Source organism: Ruditapes philippinarum, unplaced genomic scaffold (genome assembly GCF_026571515.1).
Source record: "Ruditapes philippinarum isolate M1 unplaced genomic scaffold, ASM2657151v2 ctg2844_1_1_1_1, whole genome shotgun sequence".
Classification (NCBI taxonomy): domain Eukaryota; kingdom Metazoa; phylum Mollusca; class Bivalvia; order Venerida; family Veneridae; genus Ruditapes; species Ruditapes philippinarum.
Genome location: NW_026865574.1, coordinates 23117 through 37870, shown reverse-complemented (window position 1 = coordinate 37870; position 14754 = coordinate 23117). Strand labels below are relative to the sequence as shown.

Here is a 14754-nt window from a genome sequence, read left to right as displayed (position 1 = left end):
CAGAGACCATGATATTGCAAGAGTATGGATCCAGTCCCTTTATTTGTAAGAACACTTGAACCAGATTTGTATTTTAAAAATATTTCTCATGAGGACAAGTTCAATTTTTCAAGTAAATCTTAAATCATTGATAAAAGGCAATTAGCTGTAGCATGATTGATTTCAGATCTATTTTCAGTTTGACTATTAGAAGAATTGGGAGAGCTATTGTACTCACCCAGGCTTCGGCATCACACTTTGGTTAAAGTTTTTGTGTGCAAGTTGGTATCTCCAAAAGTACTAAAAGGAATGGCATTGTAACAAAAGTTTCTGTGTTTTGTTTAAAGCTTGATTGCCATACAAGTTCTTGCAACTTATATTAATCACTTTTGAGTCAACTTCCGTGAACCATCCAGTCCTGGTGTCATATGAAGAAACATGTTTTTGACCAGATTAGGGCTCGAACCCATGATCCCTGAATTGAGAGGCTGAAACCTTAACCAATAGGCCACCACTCCCCTTTTGAGAAGCACTGATACTAAATTGAAGAAATTAATTCTTAAGATTTTTGACCTTTCAAGTAACTGTTAATGATGCGCGTACATGTACTTTAGTAGCAGATATTTAACAAAAGATTTGGAACTCCATGCCAGTTCCATTAAGCTTCACAGAAAAGTAAACACCCCTTTTACACTATTATGTCAGGCACTGATAGCTGTTGTAAGCATGTGTTGATTTTTTTTAATAGCATACCAGGCTAATTATACAGGTATTTGTTAGTAGTGGTTGTACTTTGGCAAAGTTATTCCTGTTTGTAAACAGTTGTAGATTATATTATTTATATGTATATTAACATGTAGTTAATGATAAATAATATAACAACTGAACCACAGGAAATTTTAGCTTTGAATTTACAGAGGTTACCTCTTATTTCTAGAGATGAACTTTTTTAGCAGTACACAAGCAAAATTGAAAAAAAAAAAAATTGAAAATCTAGACATAATGTTTCACAAGGTAATCAAAATAGGTCGGAAACACTATGTTGGTGTCTAAATTAACCTGTTCTTGGAACATTCTACCTGAGAATCATGCATGTAGGTTCTGCATGTTGCATAATGGTTGCAGTGATCTTGCATTAACTCATTGAATGATAACAGTGATAAAGACATGCCTATGACACCAGCCTGACTGGTTGCTCTAAATACGACATTTTAGAATCAAACCCTATATAATTATAACAATACAGTTAAATGGTTCATACTGCAAGATCAATATTATATGTGGGGCTTTATTTTTCCTGGTTTTTGTGGATAGGTCAATCCAGGAATTCAAAATCTAACAAAATTTCATTTTGTCTGCTGTAAGATTATTTTGCATCACATTATTTACATTTACTTGGTAACCTTTTGGAAAAATAGACAGTCTGCAAATTTAAGAACCCATGAAAATGTTCTTTGTGACAAAACCAGGAAATTTCATACCCACTAAATTAAGTGAATTCACAGTAATTCAAATAAAACAAGTCCCTAATACAAATGTGACCTTAAATGCATTCTCCCTGCTTTGAATTTGGAACAGTCCATTCAAAGTTTAAGGTAAAATTGATGAGCCTAATAAGACTGCATTGATGTGCGAGCTGGCCTGGCTCTATACTGGTGGCAATGGGAAATCAGTTTCAGTTCTAGGAGATTAAGGTTTAATATGAAAGACAGTGTTTACACTGTTCTGTATAGTTGTAAATAGGTGCAAAAAAATGTGTAACATGACTGGTTTTCTGCTAGCTGCTGTATGAAAAGTAAGAAAAAACAATTGTGTCTTTATTCATGACTTGTTTTAATTACAGGTGTTGTTTTTGCTCATGTTTAATGCACTGTTGTTATATCATATTGACAAAGGCATTAACACATTTATCCCAGATATATTGATTAAGATGTAAGAGGCTAGTTCTAGAGAATTGACAGGATTGTTCCAGAACGATCACTGACCGATGGGCCAATATCGAGTTATGACGAGTAATGACGCACTTGTACGGCCTGACTGACAAAACATTTATACAGACTAGGAAATCTTGTTCAGATAAAGTGGTCTGTATACCAGACTTCTGACATAAACATCAGACACTTGTCAGGAATATTCATCCGGACAGTAAATCAGGTAATACAACAGCAAAATGTAGAAATAAATATGTTCGGTCCCGACAAGACTGATGTGCCGGAATGTTAAGATAAGAAATGAAGTGACGGTAAACAGTTACTCGCAAAAATAATTCTTAGCTGATCCCCCCCTGGATGAAGATTTAGTGTCAGTATTAATCCAAATTATGAATAGTTTATCCTGTGCGCAGATTTTTATAATGAATCAATACCTTTATGATGAGGAAGATACAATTATATATTGTACAAATAGATATAGAACATCAAGAGTACATGAAATGGAATAAGAATCTTTGCTTACTTCATGTATTGAATTTCTGGAAAGGGGAGATCACTCTATAGCATGGATAACAAAAATAGTTAAAAACTGCAGACTCGGTTTTATTGAAGTCAAAATTTTACCTGATATAAGAAGGTAAACTTTGCATGTTTGGTTTGTATGCGAAGATTTTAACCCCTTATGCTAAATTTTGTAAAATGGCTTTTCCTGTAGTCCATCGCCACTAAAATTATTAGTGTTCAGTAACCTTTGAACATTTAGTTGTAGTTCACATAATATGTAAGGGAGTTGTTCCCCTTGTTTTGTGCTCTCCATTTGTTTTTCACAAAGACATATTTGTATTAATGTTAATAAACAGTTACATTAAGTCTATACCATATTCTTTTTTGAGACTCAAGAATGCACAAGTTAAGCAGTCAACAGTAGGTGTCTGGTTAGAATTCCTAGATGTGTAAGCTAGTTATTTTCCCAGACAATAATATTATGTTGTGCCTGTTTTGGTTAACATTCTTTTTAGTTATTGGAGATCACTATTCAAGACCCATAACTGATGTGGATTCTGTCTGAATGCTAACTTGTGCAGAGTGACATCTGAGGTCTTCCTCCACCAGTTAAGCTGGGAAGTTGCCATATTGTCACCATAGGCAGTAATTAGGTAACTCCCTACTTAATAATATAAGCAGTTAACCCATTACTACACTAAGGTGACTATAAATGACCTTTGTGTTGGTACATAAAAAAACAAACCAAAGCTACCAAAAAAATTATTTTTAAATTTAATGTATACATTGAATTTTTTTTTAATTGCCTTTAATTGTACATTTTACAACTGGTTCTTTAATTTGTATAATTAGTTTGTAGGCTGATACTAAATTTGGAGACAAAAACTTTAAGATATAAAACTGGAATTAGAAGAAAACAAGTTGATTTATGGGATATAAACATAAGAATTTATATCCATCTATCATATGGCAAGCTGTGCCTGTCACATGATCTAGGTAGTGGTGCTATTATTTTATTCTGACATCGCCACTTAGCTTTATTGTTGTCACAGAAACTGTTTAAAAGACAACCTTGTAAACAAGACAACCTTGCTAGTAGATTTTAACAATATTTCAAGAAAAAAAAAATTGATAATTCTAATTTTAGTAAAGAAAATAATTATCTGTGTAGAACTGTCCTACTTTTGTTTTTGTCTGAGAGTCTTTGAAGTGCATACCCCCAGGTCAAGAATGATTCTGTGTGAAACGGTTACCAGAATTGGTCAAACTAACTGTCCTATAAACAGCTCTTGTAACACCATGTCTGAATTTGTTGTTGTTTTTGTTTTTTGAGACCTTGAATTACTGGCACATCTATATGTCCTTGATACCTTTTCGTGTGTTCTTGGCTCGCTTAATCATGTCAAGACTGGTGCAATGAAAATAATTCAAGGATATATTATGCCTATTTCATTGCAAGAAATTTGGATCACTGTGTAAAGAAAATACTGATTTCTGCATTAGAATTTCAAATTGAGTGCAAGGCAGCAATTTAGGATATTACGTGTTAGATTTTCTGACCTTGAATCAGCTATATCATGGTATTTTTGAATCAGCTATATCATGGTATTTGAGAGCTAAAATTGGCTAAATTGCGTCAATTCTTCTACAAATAAGCTGCTTCCCTGTCACATAATTATTTGATATTTTAGCTTTTACTACATAAGGAGAGGGGCATATAAATTGAGCCTCTGTTGCACTATCAGGCTGTCCTTTAAGACAGACCAAATATGGGCATTAGTGTCTTTTGGACACATTTCTAGTTAATCAATACTCCAGGATAAAAACCAGTTTGGGAGCCAAAATTCAAGATGGCCACCAAATGTAGTCTCAGACTTGACAGAACGTCACCAAAGTATAAAATATCTAATGTAAATCCTAACCCTGCTGTAATTGTGTAATAGATTTGCCCTGCTTTGAATTTGGAGCAGTCCATAGGTAATTTAAGGGGTTTCAATTATAAAATACAAAAGTTAATGGATGTGCAGACTATCCTGGCATTATTCTGGTGTCCGTTTTGCAGGAGCTTTAAAAGTGGTTGAAAGGAACTTGAATTTGTTTTTTCTTTTGAACTATAAATACCACCATTTGCTGTTTTACTTAATTGCAAAATTTTAAAAGCTTTTAATTTGAATATGTTTTAGAATTAGAATCGTTTAATCTTGTGTATTTCATTGTTTTATTTTTGGATATTTTTTAGCTCGACTATTCGATAAGAATAAGTAGAGCTATTGCAGTCACCCGAGCGTCGGCGTCGGCGTAACCACTTATGTTAAAGTTTTTGTAATAGTTCAAATAGACATATGGCTTTGAAACTTTGCACACTTGTTCACCATCATGACCCCAACCTGTAGACAGGAGAAGGTAACTCTATCAAGCATTTTGACAGAATTATGCCCCTTTTTCGACTTAGAATTTACGTTAAAGTTTTTGTAATAGTTAAAATATTTTCAAAGTCCATAGACATATGGCTTTGAAACTTTGCACACTTGTTCACCATCATCACCCCAACCTGTAAACAGGAGGAGGTAACTGTATCAAGCATTTTTTTTACTATCAAGCACTAAGAATAGTCGAGCGTTGCTGTCCTACCGACAGCTCTTGTTCCATTTTATATGCACCATTTGATCATTTTTTGAACTTTAAATTTTATGTTTTATTTAGTTTTTGGACTTCAGTTGGAGCTAGTTTACCCTAGTTAATATTTTCAGTCTAGAATATTGTCTAGCATTTTTACAAAGAAGAAATGTCAAGGTAAACTAACAAAAAAATCAAAACAAGAGGAGATAATTGAATGTTAAGGTAGTACACCCCTAATGCACTGTCTCCATTTTGAAGAGTATTCAAATAGGCTAAATCACTGTAAAGTGTATTGAAACTGAGGGGGCGTGGGTTCAAACCCCAGAAGGGGCAATTTTTTTTCTTTCTTTTTTTTTTTCTTTTTAACATTTTTTATTAATCTCTCAGACACCCTATGGAAGAAAAAAGTGTTTTATTTTAATTATATAATTATTGTAGGTATTTATTTACTAAATAATGCCAAATTTAATAGCAAATATGATACCAGATATTTTCAAAGTTTAATAAAATAAAAACTAAACGGTAAAAGTATTTTATATTTTGCAAGACCAACCAATATACATTAAAGAAAATTTAGGCAAACTTTGAAAATAGCCCCTCATTTTGGAAAATTTTAGGGATATTTTAAATAAGGCTTTTTTCATAGGGAAATGGTCAAATTAGTGTTAAAAGTGGGTGGGGTAGGGTTACATTTTTATACATATTAAAAACATTTCGTTTTAAAACAATCATTTTACTTGTTTAATTTGTTACCTAAATGTCATTATTTATTTCTTAACAATGAGCAAAGGGAAAACATTTTTCATAATGATGATATTATAGATTATTAAGAGTTTCCTCATTTCTGAAAAAATCCCTTCTAATGGCAAAGTTTTAGTTCATAAAAATGTCTATAACTCATTTACTACATGGTAAATTTTGTTTAAATTTTGCATACAGGTGACATTTAAGGCATATAACTGTCCTATGTTGTCAAATTTACAATTCCTTATAGTGCCCATTAGGGGTGTACTACCTTAAGGACAACATAGGAAAATGGGAGAAAATTTTTGAAAACAGACATAGACATTGTATAATAATTTTGATGTGAAATTATTCAGTGTATGAATATTACTGTAATTTACATGCTTTGCAGAGTATATTGTGACGTTAGTGCAAGAACAGGTTAATTCTTTATATACTTTAATAGGAGTTTACATTTTACTGCGCTTAGTGGCTGTTTTAACCAATTTAGATCTGTATCACCATGTGATTGTCCTCGCTATCTTTATCTAAATCCTGAACATGCTTAATTTATGTAATAGACTTGCCCAGCTGTGAGTTTGGAACAGTCCATTTGAAGTTTAAGGTATTTCAGGTATCAGAATAATCCGGCCCCCTGGACTCCAAGCCAGGGCTTTGCCCTGGACCCACGGGGACCCTGCGGCCCCCTGGCCCCCAGCTAAAATTTTCAGTATTACTTTCACCAATGTAATATAAACAATTTTGCTACCAACAATATAAAGCCTGGTGATGTGACACAGGTTGGCTTGGCTTTATACTGGTGGCAAAAGTGGCTACCATTATCACCTGGTTTCCAGCACAGCAGGTTAATGGTTAAAGTGTCATCTGTATTTAAGAATTATAAATCAACTACAAAAATATTGCCAGAAAATTTGGCAAAGGTTTAGATGAATAATCGCTTAAATATTAAGCGAAGTCACATGTGCACAATCTCATCAGAAATTTACACATGTTCTGTTGAAAATGGTTTGAACCTTTTGTATATCCCGAGACATATAAGTAATTAATGAAAATGCAAAAAAAAGTTCTTGGCTTAAATGAAAATGTCATATCCTTTCAGTTTCTGGAAGACCTGTGAATCTATCTTTGTGACCCCCATTTATTAGCTGAAATAATGCACATTGCTCAAATGGGGTCTAAACTTCAACTAGTGCAAGCTTAAAAAATGATATATATATATAATAATTACTGGACCCTTTTCAGAAGGTTTTGACCTTTTGAGTGCTTGAAATAATGCTTTAAGCAAGTCAATGTTACCATGATATTTTCTCTATATTGAATTATGACCCCTGATGGATCATTAGAATAGGAAGAGAATTTGGTAAGCAAACATCTAATATTTGATTGACAGTGATTTTTGTTTGGCATAAAGTTTCGGCTTCATAGGACCGTGTTTGGTGGCGCATTCCTGCAGTTTTCCTAGCAACCTTTTTTATGAAATGATACTGTGAGTTTCTATATATAAGGTATCTTGGATTGTCATCAATTCTTAAAATAGAATTTTACATACTCTTATAATTATATTTTGATTTAGATACATTGAAATGTGTGCAGGCAGGTTTTGGGGGCCTTAGCAATATTGTATGGTTTTCGCATAAAAACAGGACCAATAAAGGGTTTTTCTTACTAGAAAAAAACTAATAATAAAATAATAGAAGCAAAAATTACAAAGATTGTAAAATGTTTCCTAGAGAACCTCAATTTTTTTTTTTGCTTAAAAGTATAGTAGAGGTTGTTGCATTGTTCACTTCTTTCCCCCATCCTTACCACCCCCAGTGATAATTTTTGTTGTATGTCAGATGCTGTTTGTTTCTTTGTTCTGGAATATTTGGCAGTTGCTTGCAGTTAAAACAGGTTACTGCTGGAACACAATCTGGAGCACTCTTAACCCCACAGCAGTATAATATTACTGAAGTCTTGTTAAAGGCACAGTATGCCACAGAAATCCATATTTTCTTAAATCTTTAGAAATATCAAGCATGTGAATCTTTAAGTAATGGATTAATTAAGATGTTTTACAATTGAAAAAAAGCAATACTGATTATGCACTTATGTATCGTAAATGTAAACAAAGTAGTATTTTGACTGCCATACAAAATACTAAGTCTTATTATCTGTAATTATACCAATTGCCAATAGAAACTGATGCAAAAGATAGTTCATGTATATGGCAAATGATTATGTTTTTATTTGTTTTTTGAGAAAAAAAAAGGGTAGAAAATTTTCAGAGCTAAGGGCCTTTAATTGCAAAAGAAAGTATCCACTTTTTGAGCTTTTTACCTTTTTTATATGCCTCAAAAAATTTGGAAAAATAATGCGAAAAAATTTTCAAAATGCAAGTTAATTTTCTTGGCAAGTGTCCAAGGCAAGTTTCTAATTTTTGAGTTTAAAATATTTGCCTGAGCTGTAGCAGAAATTCTGTTTTTGAGTCAACAGAGTAAAAATTTGGATATCCATCCACATGTCCGTCTCTCATCACTTGAAACAACATCTGAATCTAGCTAACTGAGTAAAGTTTAATTAACGTAAAAGGAATAAGGTGAGCCATACAAAATTGGTAAGAAAAAAGTTCAAATTTTTATAATATAATGGACTTTTGAAACTTTTGTTTGTTTCTGAAATGGATTGAATATAAACCCTTAGCCTTTGACCCCAACAGATTATGCCAATTGACACGACCAGTGCAGACCCAAGGTTAGCCGGAACATCCATGTTGCTTAATTGAACTATACACTAGTCAGTTAGTACATAGTTTAAAAATAACCGCCAAAACGATGAATTCTTTAGCCCATGCTGAATGATGGACAAGTTCATTTAAGATATTTAGCATGTTAAGAATTCAAATGCTAAAATTTCATGGCCACTTTTGTCAATTTAAGCCACAAGTACATTACTGCTGGTCGTATGTCAAGTTCAAATTACCTTTAAAGTTCATTATTTGTCAGAAACATGTGCACTGTTAAATCAATCTTGCTGACTATTTTGTTTTGTTATTTGTTTCAACATGTCACGTTCGCATCGTTCGCATCGCATATTAAAGACAATATTTAAACGAGTGAAACCTTTCTCTACTAGTTTATTGATTACTGGTTGATATTTTATGGTTTCAACTTAGTATTACTGTCATAGATACAAAATAGAATCAGAACATTGTGTTTGCAAATTGTAGGAGTGGTTCAAGTGTATTCCATTCAAGTCCAGGAATCCTGGGTTCAAACCTAGTTTGACTCCAATGCAGTAAGTCTGTACCTAATCTAGATCTTTTTTCTCTTTTCATTGCAGCATCAAGGCCAAATTTGGACAAATATGTGTTTTTACGTGTCAACGAGTCGACTGATGGTGTTTTAGTAGAAGAGGAGACATTAGACACTGGGTAAGATATACTTAAACTTCTATCGAAGGGAGGTAATCCTAAATCTATAGAAGGGAGGTAATCCTTAAATTTTTATAGAAGGGAGGTAATCCTTAAACTTCTTTAGAAGGGAGGTAATCCTTAAACTTCTATAAAAAGGAGGTAATCCTTAAACTTTTATTCCAAAATGAATCAAAGGGAGGCAATCACACAAAGGGAAACAATCCAATATTAACCAATAACCTGCTATTTTTGTACAATTCACAGTTCTTCTGCAAGTTTTAAACAGTACACATGGACTTAAAACAGTTTACAGTATTAATTCTAATTCATTATCCTGATGAAGGTCATTATATGACCGAAACCGGTAGATAAATAAATTTACGTAAACTCACTCTGGTGTTCCTGACGTGTTGTTCTACATCCTTTTTTTGATTACTTAGTATTAATTCTGATCAAAATGCCAGACTAGTAGAATCAAAAGCCTAATAATTTTAAGGTTAAGTTGACGAAATTTTCTTCAATATATGAACTTTGTGTTTCAGTAGGTATGAAGGAATATCACAACTGGTTACAGTGACAAAATTACCATAATTATTTCCCTTTTAGTAACCATCAATTATGCAAATTTTATTCATATATAATTGTTTTCAACAAACATGTTTTTCAATTTGTTACAATAGCTATAAATAGCTTAAAATAATGGTAAACAAATCTCAAAACTATACATTATGGTAAACAAGTCACTAAATATTATGCTGCTCAATTATATTATTTTTGTGTACATGTTTAACCAGAAGTAAATTATCTTGAAAAACACTTTCTTAACCCATGGAAAGTGCATGTCTTTGGTCGAGTGGTTAAGGTTGTTGACTTCAAACCTCTTTCCACTCACTGATGTAGGTTCAAGCCCTGGTGGCAACTTGGACTCTTTTACATGAGAAAGCTATCCAGTTAGCTTACGGAATATTGGGGGTTCTACTCAGGTTGTACCTGAAATAAGGTACAGAAGGTCACCTCCGGTCTTTCTCAATCATAAAAGCTGGAATGGGTTCAGGCTTTACAACTTTATAATATAAAAACATGAAATATTAAGTCAGTAAAGTAAATTGTAAAACAAATAAAATGTTGAAAATGTAATAATATTGTATTATATCATACAATGATATATGATAAAAATCAACATCTTGGAAAGTTAAGTAGGGAATAAATCCCAAAGATCAAGTGGTTACAGGTAAATAGCCTATGAGTATATGACTCCGGTATTGCTTATAAAACAAACAAAAAAACAGGTATTTAGCCGAGAACAAACAAACAAAGCTACTGTACAGTTTTTTTCCCCCTGTGTACTAGTATGGTATGTTTGTTATATACTGGTAGTTAATATGGTGTCACATTAGACATTTATACAGATTGCATGAAACCACAAAACATAGTATTTCACTGTCTCCATTACCATTTTATGTCAAATAGTGTAAAATGATGTGTCATTTATACTATATGTTTTATAATTTATTGCATTGAGACAATTTTGCTTAGCCAGACAAGAAAATATTATAAACATGTATTTATTATACCCCCACCACAAAATGTGGGGGGGGGCTATAATGGATTCGCTTTGTCGCGTCGGTCCGTCGGTCCGTCCGTCTCCATTTTCGTGTCCGCTCTATAACTCCTATACCACTTGAAGGATTTTCTTCAAACTTGGCTTAAATGTTCACCTCAGCAAGGGGATGTGCAGAACCCATGTTGCCCATGTGTCAGCTCAAGGTCAAGGTCACAATTGAAGGTCAAATATCAAACACAATCATATATTAGACAGTATGTCGTGTCCGCTCTGTAAGTCCTACACTAATTGAAAGATTTTCTTCAAACTTGGCTCAAATGTTCATTTCAACAATGGGATGTGCAGAACCCATGTTGCCCATGTGTCAGCTCAAGGTCAAGGTCACAATTGAAGGTCAAATATCAAACAATCAAATATTACACAGTATGTCGTGTCCGCTCTGTAAGTCCTACACTAATTGAAAGATTTTCTTCAAACTTGGCTCAAATGTTCATTTCAACAATGGGATGTGCAGAACCCATGTTGCCCATGTGTCAGCTCAAGGTCAAGGTCACAATTGAAGGTCAAATATCAAACAATCAAATATTACACAGTATGTCGTGTCCGCTCTGTAAGTCCTACACTTATTGAAAGATTTTCTTCAAACTTGGCTCAAATGTTCACCTCAACAAGGTTATGTGCAGAACCCATGTCACTCTTTTGCCGGCTTAAGGTCAAGGTCACACTTGAAGGTCAAAAATTGACTTAGAAAATGTTCTTTAATTTTAACATATATCTGAATATTTCTGAATCTAGAAAAGGTATTTGCTTGAAACTTAAAATATGAATGAAGTGTCACAATTAAGATATGCTGGTCAAGTTTCATAACTCTGTATTGCATTTTAACAAAGTTATGCCCCTTTTTAGCTCGACTATTCGATAAGAATAAGTAGAGCTATTGCAGTCACCCGAGCGTCGGCGTAACCACTTATGTTAAAGTTTTTGTAATAGTTCAAATATTTTCAAAGTCCATTGACATATGGCTTTGAAACTTTGCACACTTGTTCACCATCATGACCCCAACCTGTAGACAGGAGGAGGTAACTCTATCAAGCATTTTGACAGAATTATGCCCCTTTTTCGACTTAGAATTTACGTTAAAGTTTTTGTAATAGTTCAAATTTTTTCAAAGTCCATTGACATTTAGCTTTGAAACTTTGCACACTTCTTTACCATCATGACCCCAACCTGTAGACAGGAGGACGTAACTCTATCAAGCATTTTGACAGAATTATGCCCCTTTTTCGACTTAGAATTTACGTTAAAGTTTTTGTAATAGTTCAAATATTTTCAAAGTCCATTGACATATGGCTTTGAAACTTTGCACACTTGTTCACCATCATGACCCCAACCTGTAGACAGGAGGACGTAACTCTATCAAGCATTTTGACAGAATTATGCCCCTTTTTCGACTTAGAATTTACGTTAAAGTTTTTGTAATAGTTCAAATATTTTGAAAGTCCATAGACATATTGCTTTGAAACTTTGCACACTTGTTCACCATCATGACCCCAACCTGTAGACAGGAGGACGTAACTCTATTAAGCATTTTGACTGAATTATGCCCCTTTTTCGACTTAGAATTTACGTTAAAGTTTTTGTAATAGTTCAAATATTTTCAAAGTCCATTGACATATGGCTTTGAAACTTTGCACACTTGTTCAACATTATAACCCCAACCTGTAAACAGGAGGAGGTAACTCTATCAAGCATTTTGACAGAATTATGCCCCTTTTTCGACTTAGAATTTACGTTAAAGTTTTTGTAATAGTTCAAATATTTTCAAAGTCCATTGACATATGGCTTTGAAACTTTGCACACTTGTTCAACATTATGACCCCAACCTGTAAACAGGAGGAGGTAACTCTATCAAGCATTTTGACAGAATTATGCCCCTTTTTCGACTTAGAATTTACGTTAAAGTTTTTGTAATAGTTCAAATATTTTCAAAGTCCATTGACATATGGCTTTGAAACTTTGCACACTTGTTCACCATCATGACCCCAACCTGTAAACAGGAGGAGGTAACTGTATCAGGCATTTTTTTTACTATCAAGCACTAAGAATAGTCGAGCGTTGCTGTCCTACCGACAGCTCTTGTTAATCTTCAAATTTACATTCAATCACATATTAGACGATATGTTGTGTCCACTCTATAAATCCTATACTAATGGAAGAATTTTCTTCAAACTTTTCTCAAATGTTCACCTAAGCAAGGTTATGTGCAGAATCCATGTCACCTTTGTGCAGGCTAAAGGTCTAGGTCAGACTTGAAGGTCAAAAATTGACTTAGAAAACGTTCTTAGATTAAAACATGTTCTTGAATATTTCGGAAACTAGCATAGGTATTTGCTTGAAACTAAAAAGATATATGAGGTGTCACAATTACGATATGCAGGTCAAGTTTCATAACTCTGTATTGGATTTTGACAAAGTTATGCCCCTTTTTAAGTCTTTAAATTTACATATAATCAATACTAGACAATATGTTGTGTCCGCTCTATAAATTCTATACTAATGGAAGGATTTTCTTCAAACTTTACTCAAATGTTCACTCCAATTGGGCGATGTGCAGAATCCATCTTACCCTTGTGCCAGCTGAAGGTCAAGGCCACACTTGAAGGTCAAAAATTGACTTATAAAAAGTTTAGTATATTGGGAAAATGAAAGGTTATTTGTAACCGTTTCAAACATGATTTGATAATAGATATTTTAACTATTACCTGTACAATTTTTGTCTTTTTTTCACCAGAGATAATTTCTTTTTATGTATTTGTGCCAGTTAAGTTATTCCCTTAACCACATTTCCAAGTTGTCTTCTGTCAAATCCATTGGTGGGGATATGAATCACATTCAGCGATAGTTCTAGTTACAAACTATAATTAAAAAGAAATGTTGAGAAATTAATGTTGCTGAAATAAAATGCATATTTTCATTTCCCGTACTGTCACTGTAAATATATCTTTTGCTGCAGTGAAATATATTTTCCATATTTTGACCGGTGTTGTGTCGGACCATTTTCTTCTAAATTCAGCCAATACACAAAATTCAAAGGGACGTCTTTCAAATTGTAATGTCAGAAAAGAGAAAAATATTTATAATATTATAAAATAGAAAATTCAAGTTATTTCATCTTGTGGTATGAAACATTTATTTTCATACCACTAAATGAAAATAAATTCTGTATTTATATAAAAAAAAAAAAAAAAAAAAACAACTTTAAAATCCTCTGTCTATATATTTTGATAGGGGCCTTTCTGGTAAACTTAAATGATATGTATTTATTGAAAGGGGTCTGATTAACAAAGAGAAACACACCTTATTCACATTAAGGAGAAATTGACATTATACAACGTGGAGAAGGCAACATTAATTCATACTAACATAGAACAAATTGACATTTATTCCTACAAACAACATTGAGAAATTGACATTTATTCATACAAACAACATTGAGAAATTGACATTGATTCCTACAAACAACATTGAGAAATTGACATTTATTCCTACAATATGGAGAACTAATTGACATTATTTATTGACATTATTTCATACAATCTGGAGGAATTGACATTAATTTAAGTTGAAATTATTGTTCAAACATAATTTTGTTAAAGAAATCAAATAACTTAATTGCACAGATATGTCGCATCAGGTTGTAAATTTGTAAATACGAAGCAAGATTTACTTGTTGATTACATTAACCATTTTGGTGGAAAATTTTTTTATAATGTCCCATTCATTTAAGAAATGTAACCACTGAATGATGTTATGAAAGCTATAATTTATTCAAGATGTGCATGCATCATTTGCATATATGTTTGATCAACGACACTAAATTACCTAAATTGAATGGTCTATACTGGTTTGTTTGTCTTTCAGTATATACACACTCCTGTGCTATCACTAAGATTTTCAATCCACTATATAATGTAATGTTTGAAATGATTTCTATTATGATTGAGATTCACTGGCTTCTA

General features: G+C 32.9%; 1 protein-coding gene across 1 annotated transcript in view; it reads left to right on the top strand.

The window, feature by feature from the left end:
- LOC132729608 (DNA replication complex GINS protein SLD5-like) overlaps positions 1–14754 on the top strand; it is a 39037-nt gene that overhangs the window by 5666 nt on the left and 18617 nt on the right. Inside the window, exon 6 of the mRNA XM_060715390.1 lies at positions 9099–9189. Within this exon, the coding sequence (XP_060571373.1) occupies positions 9099–9189 (91 nt within the window). The remainder of the gene's footprint in view (positions 1–9098; positions 9190–14754) is intronic.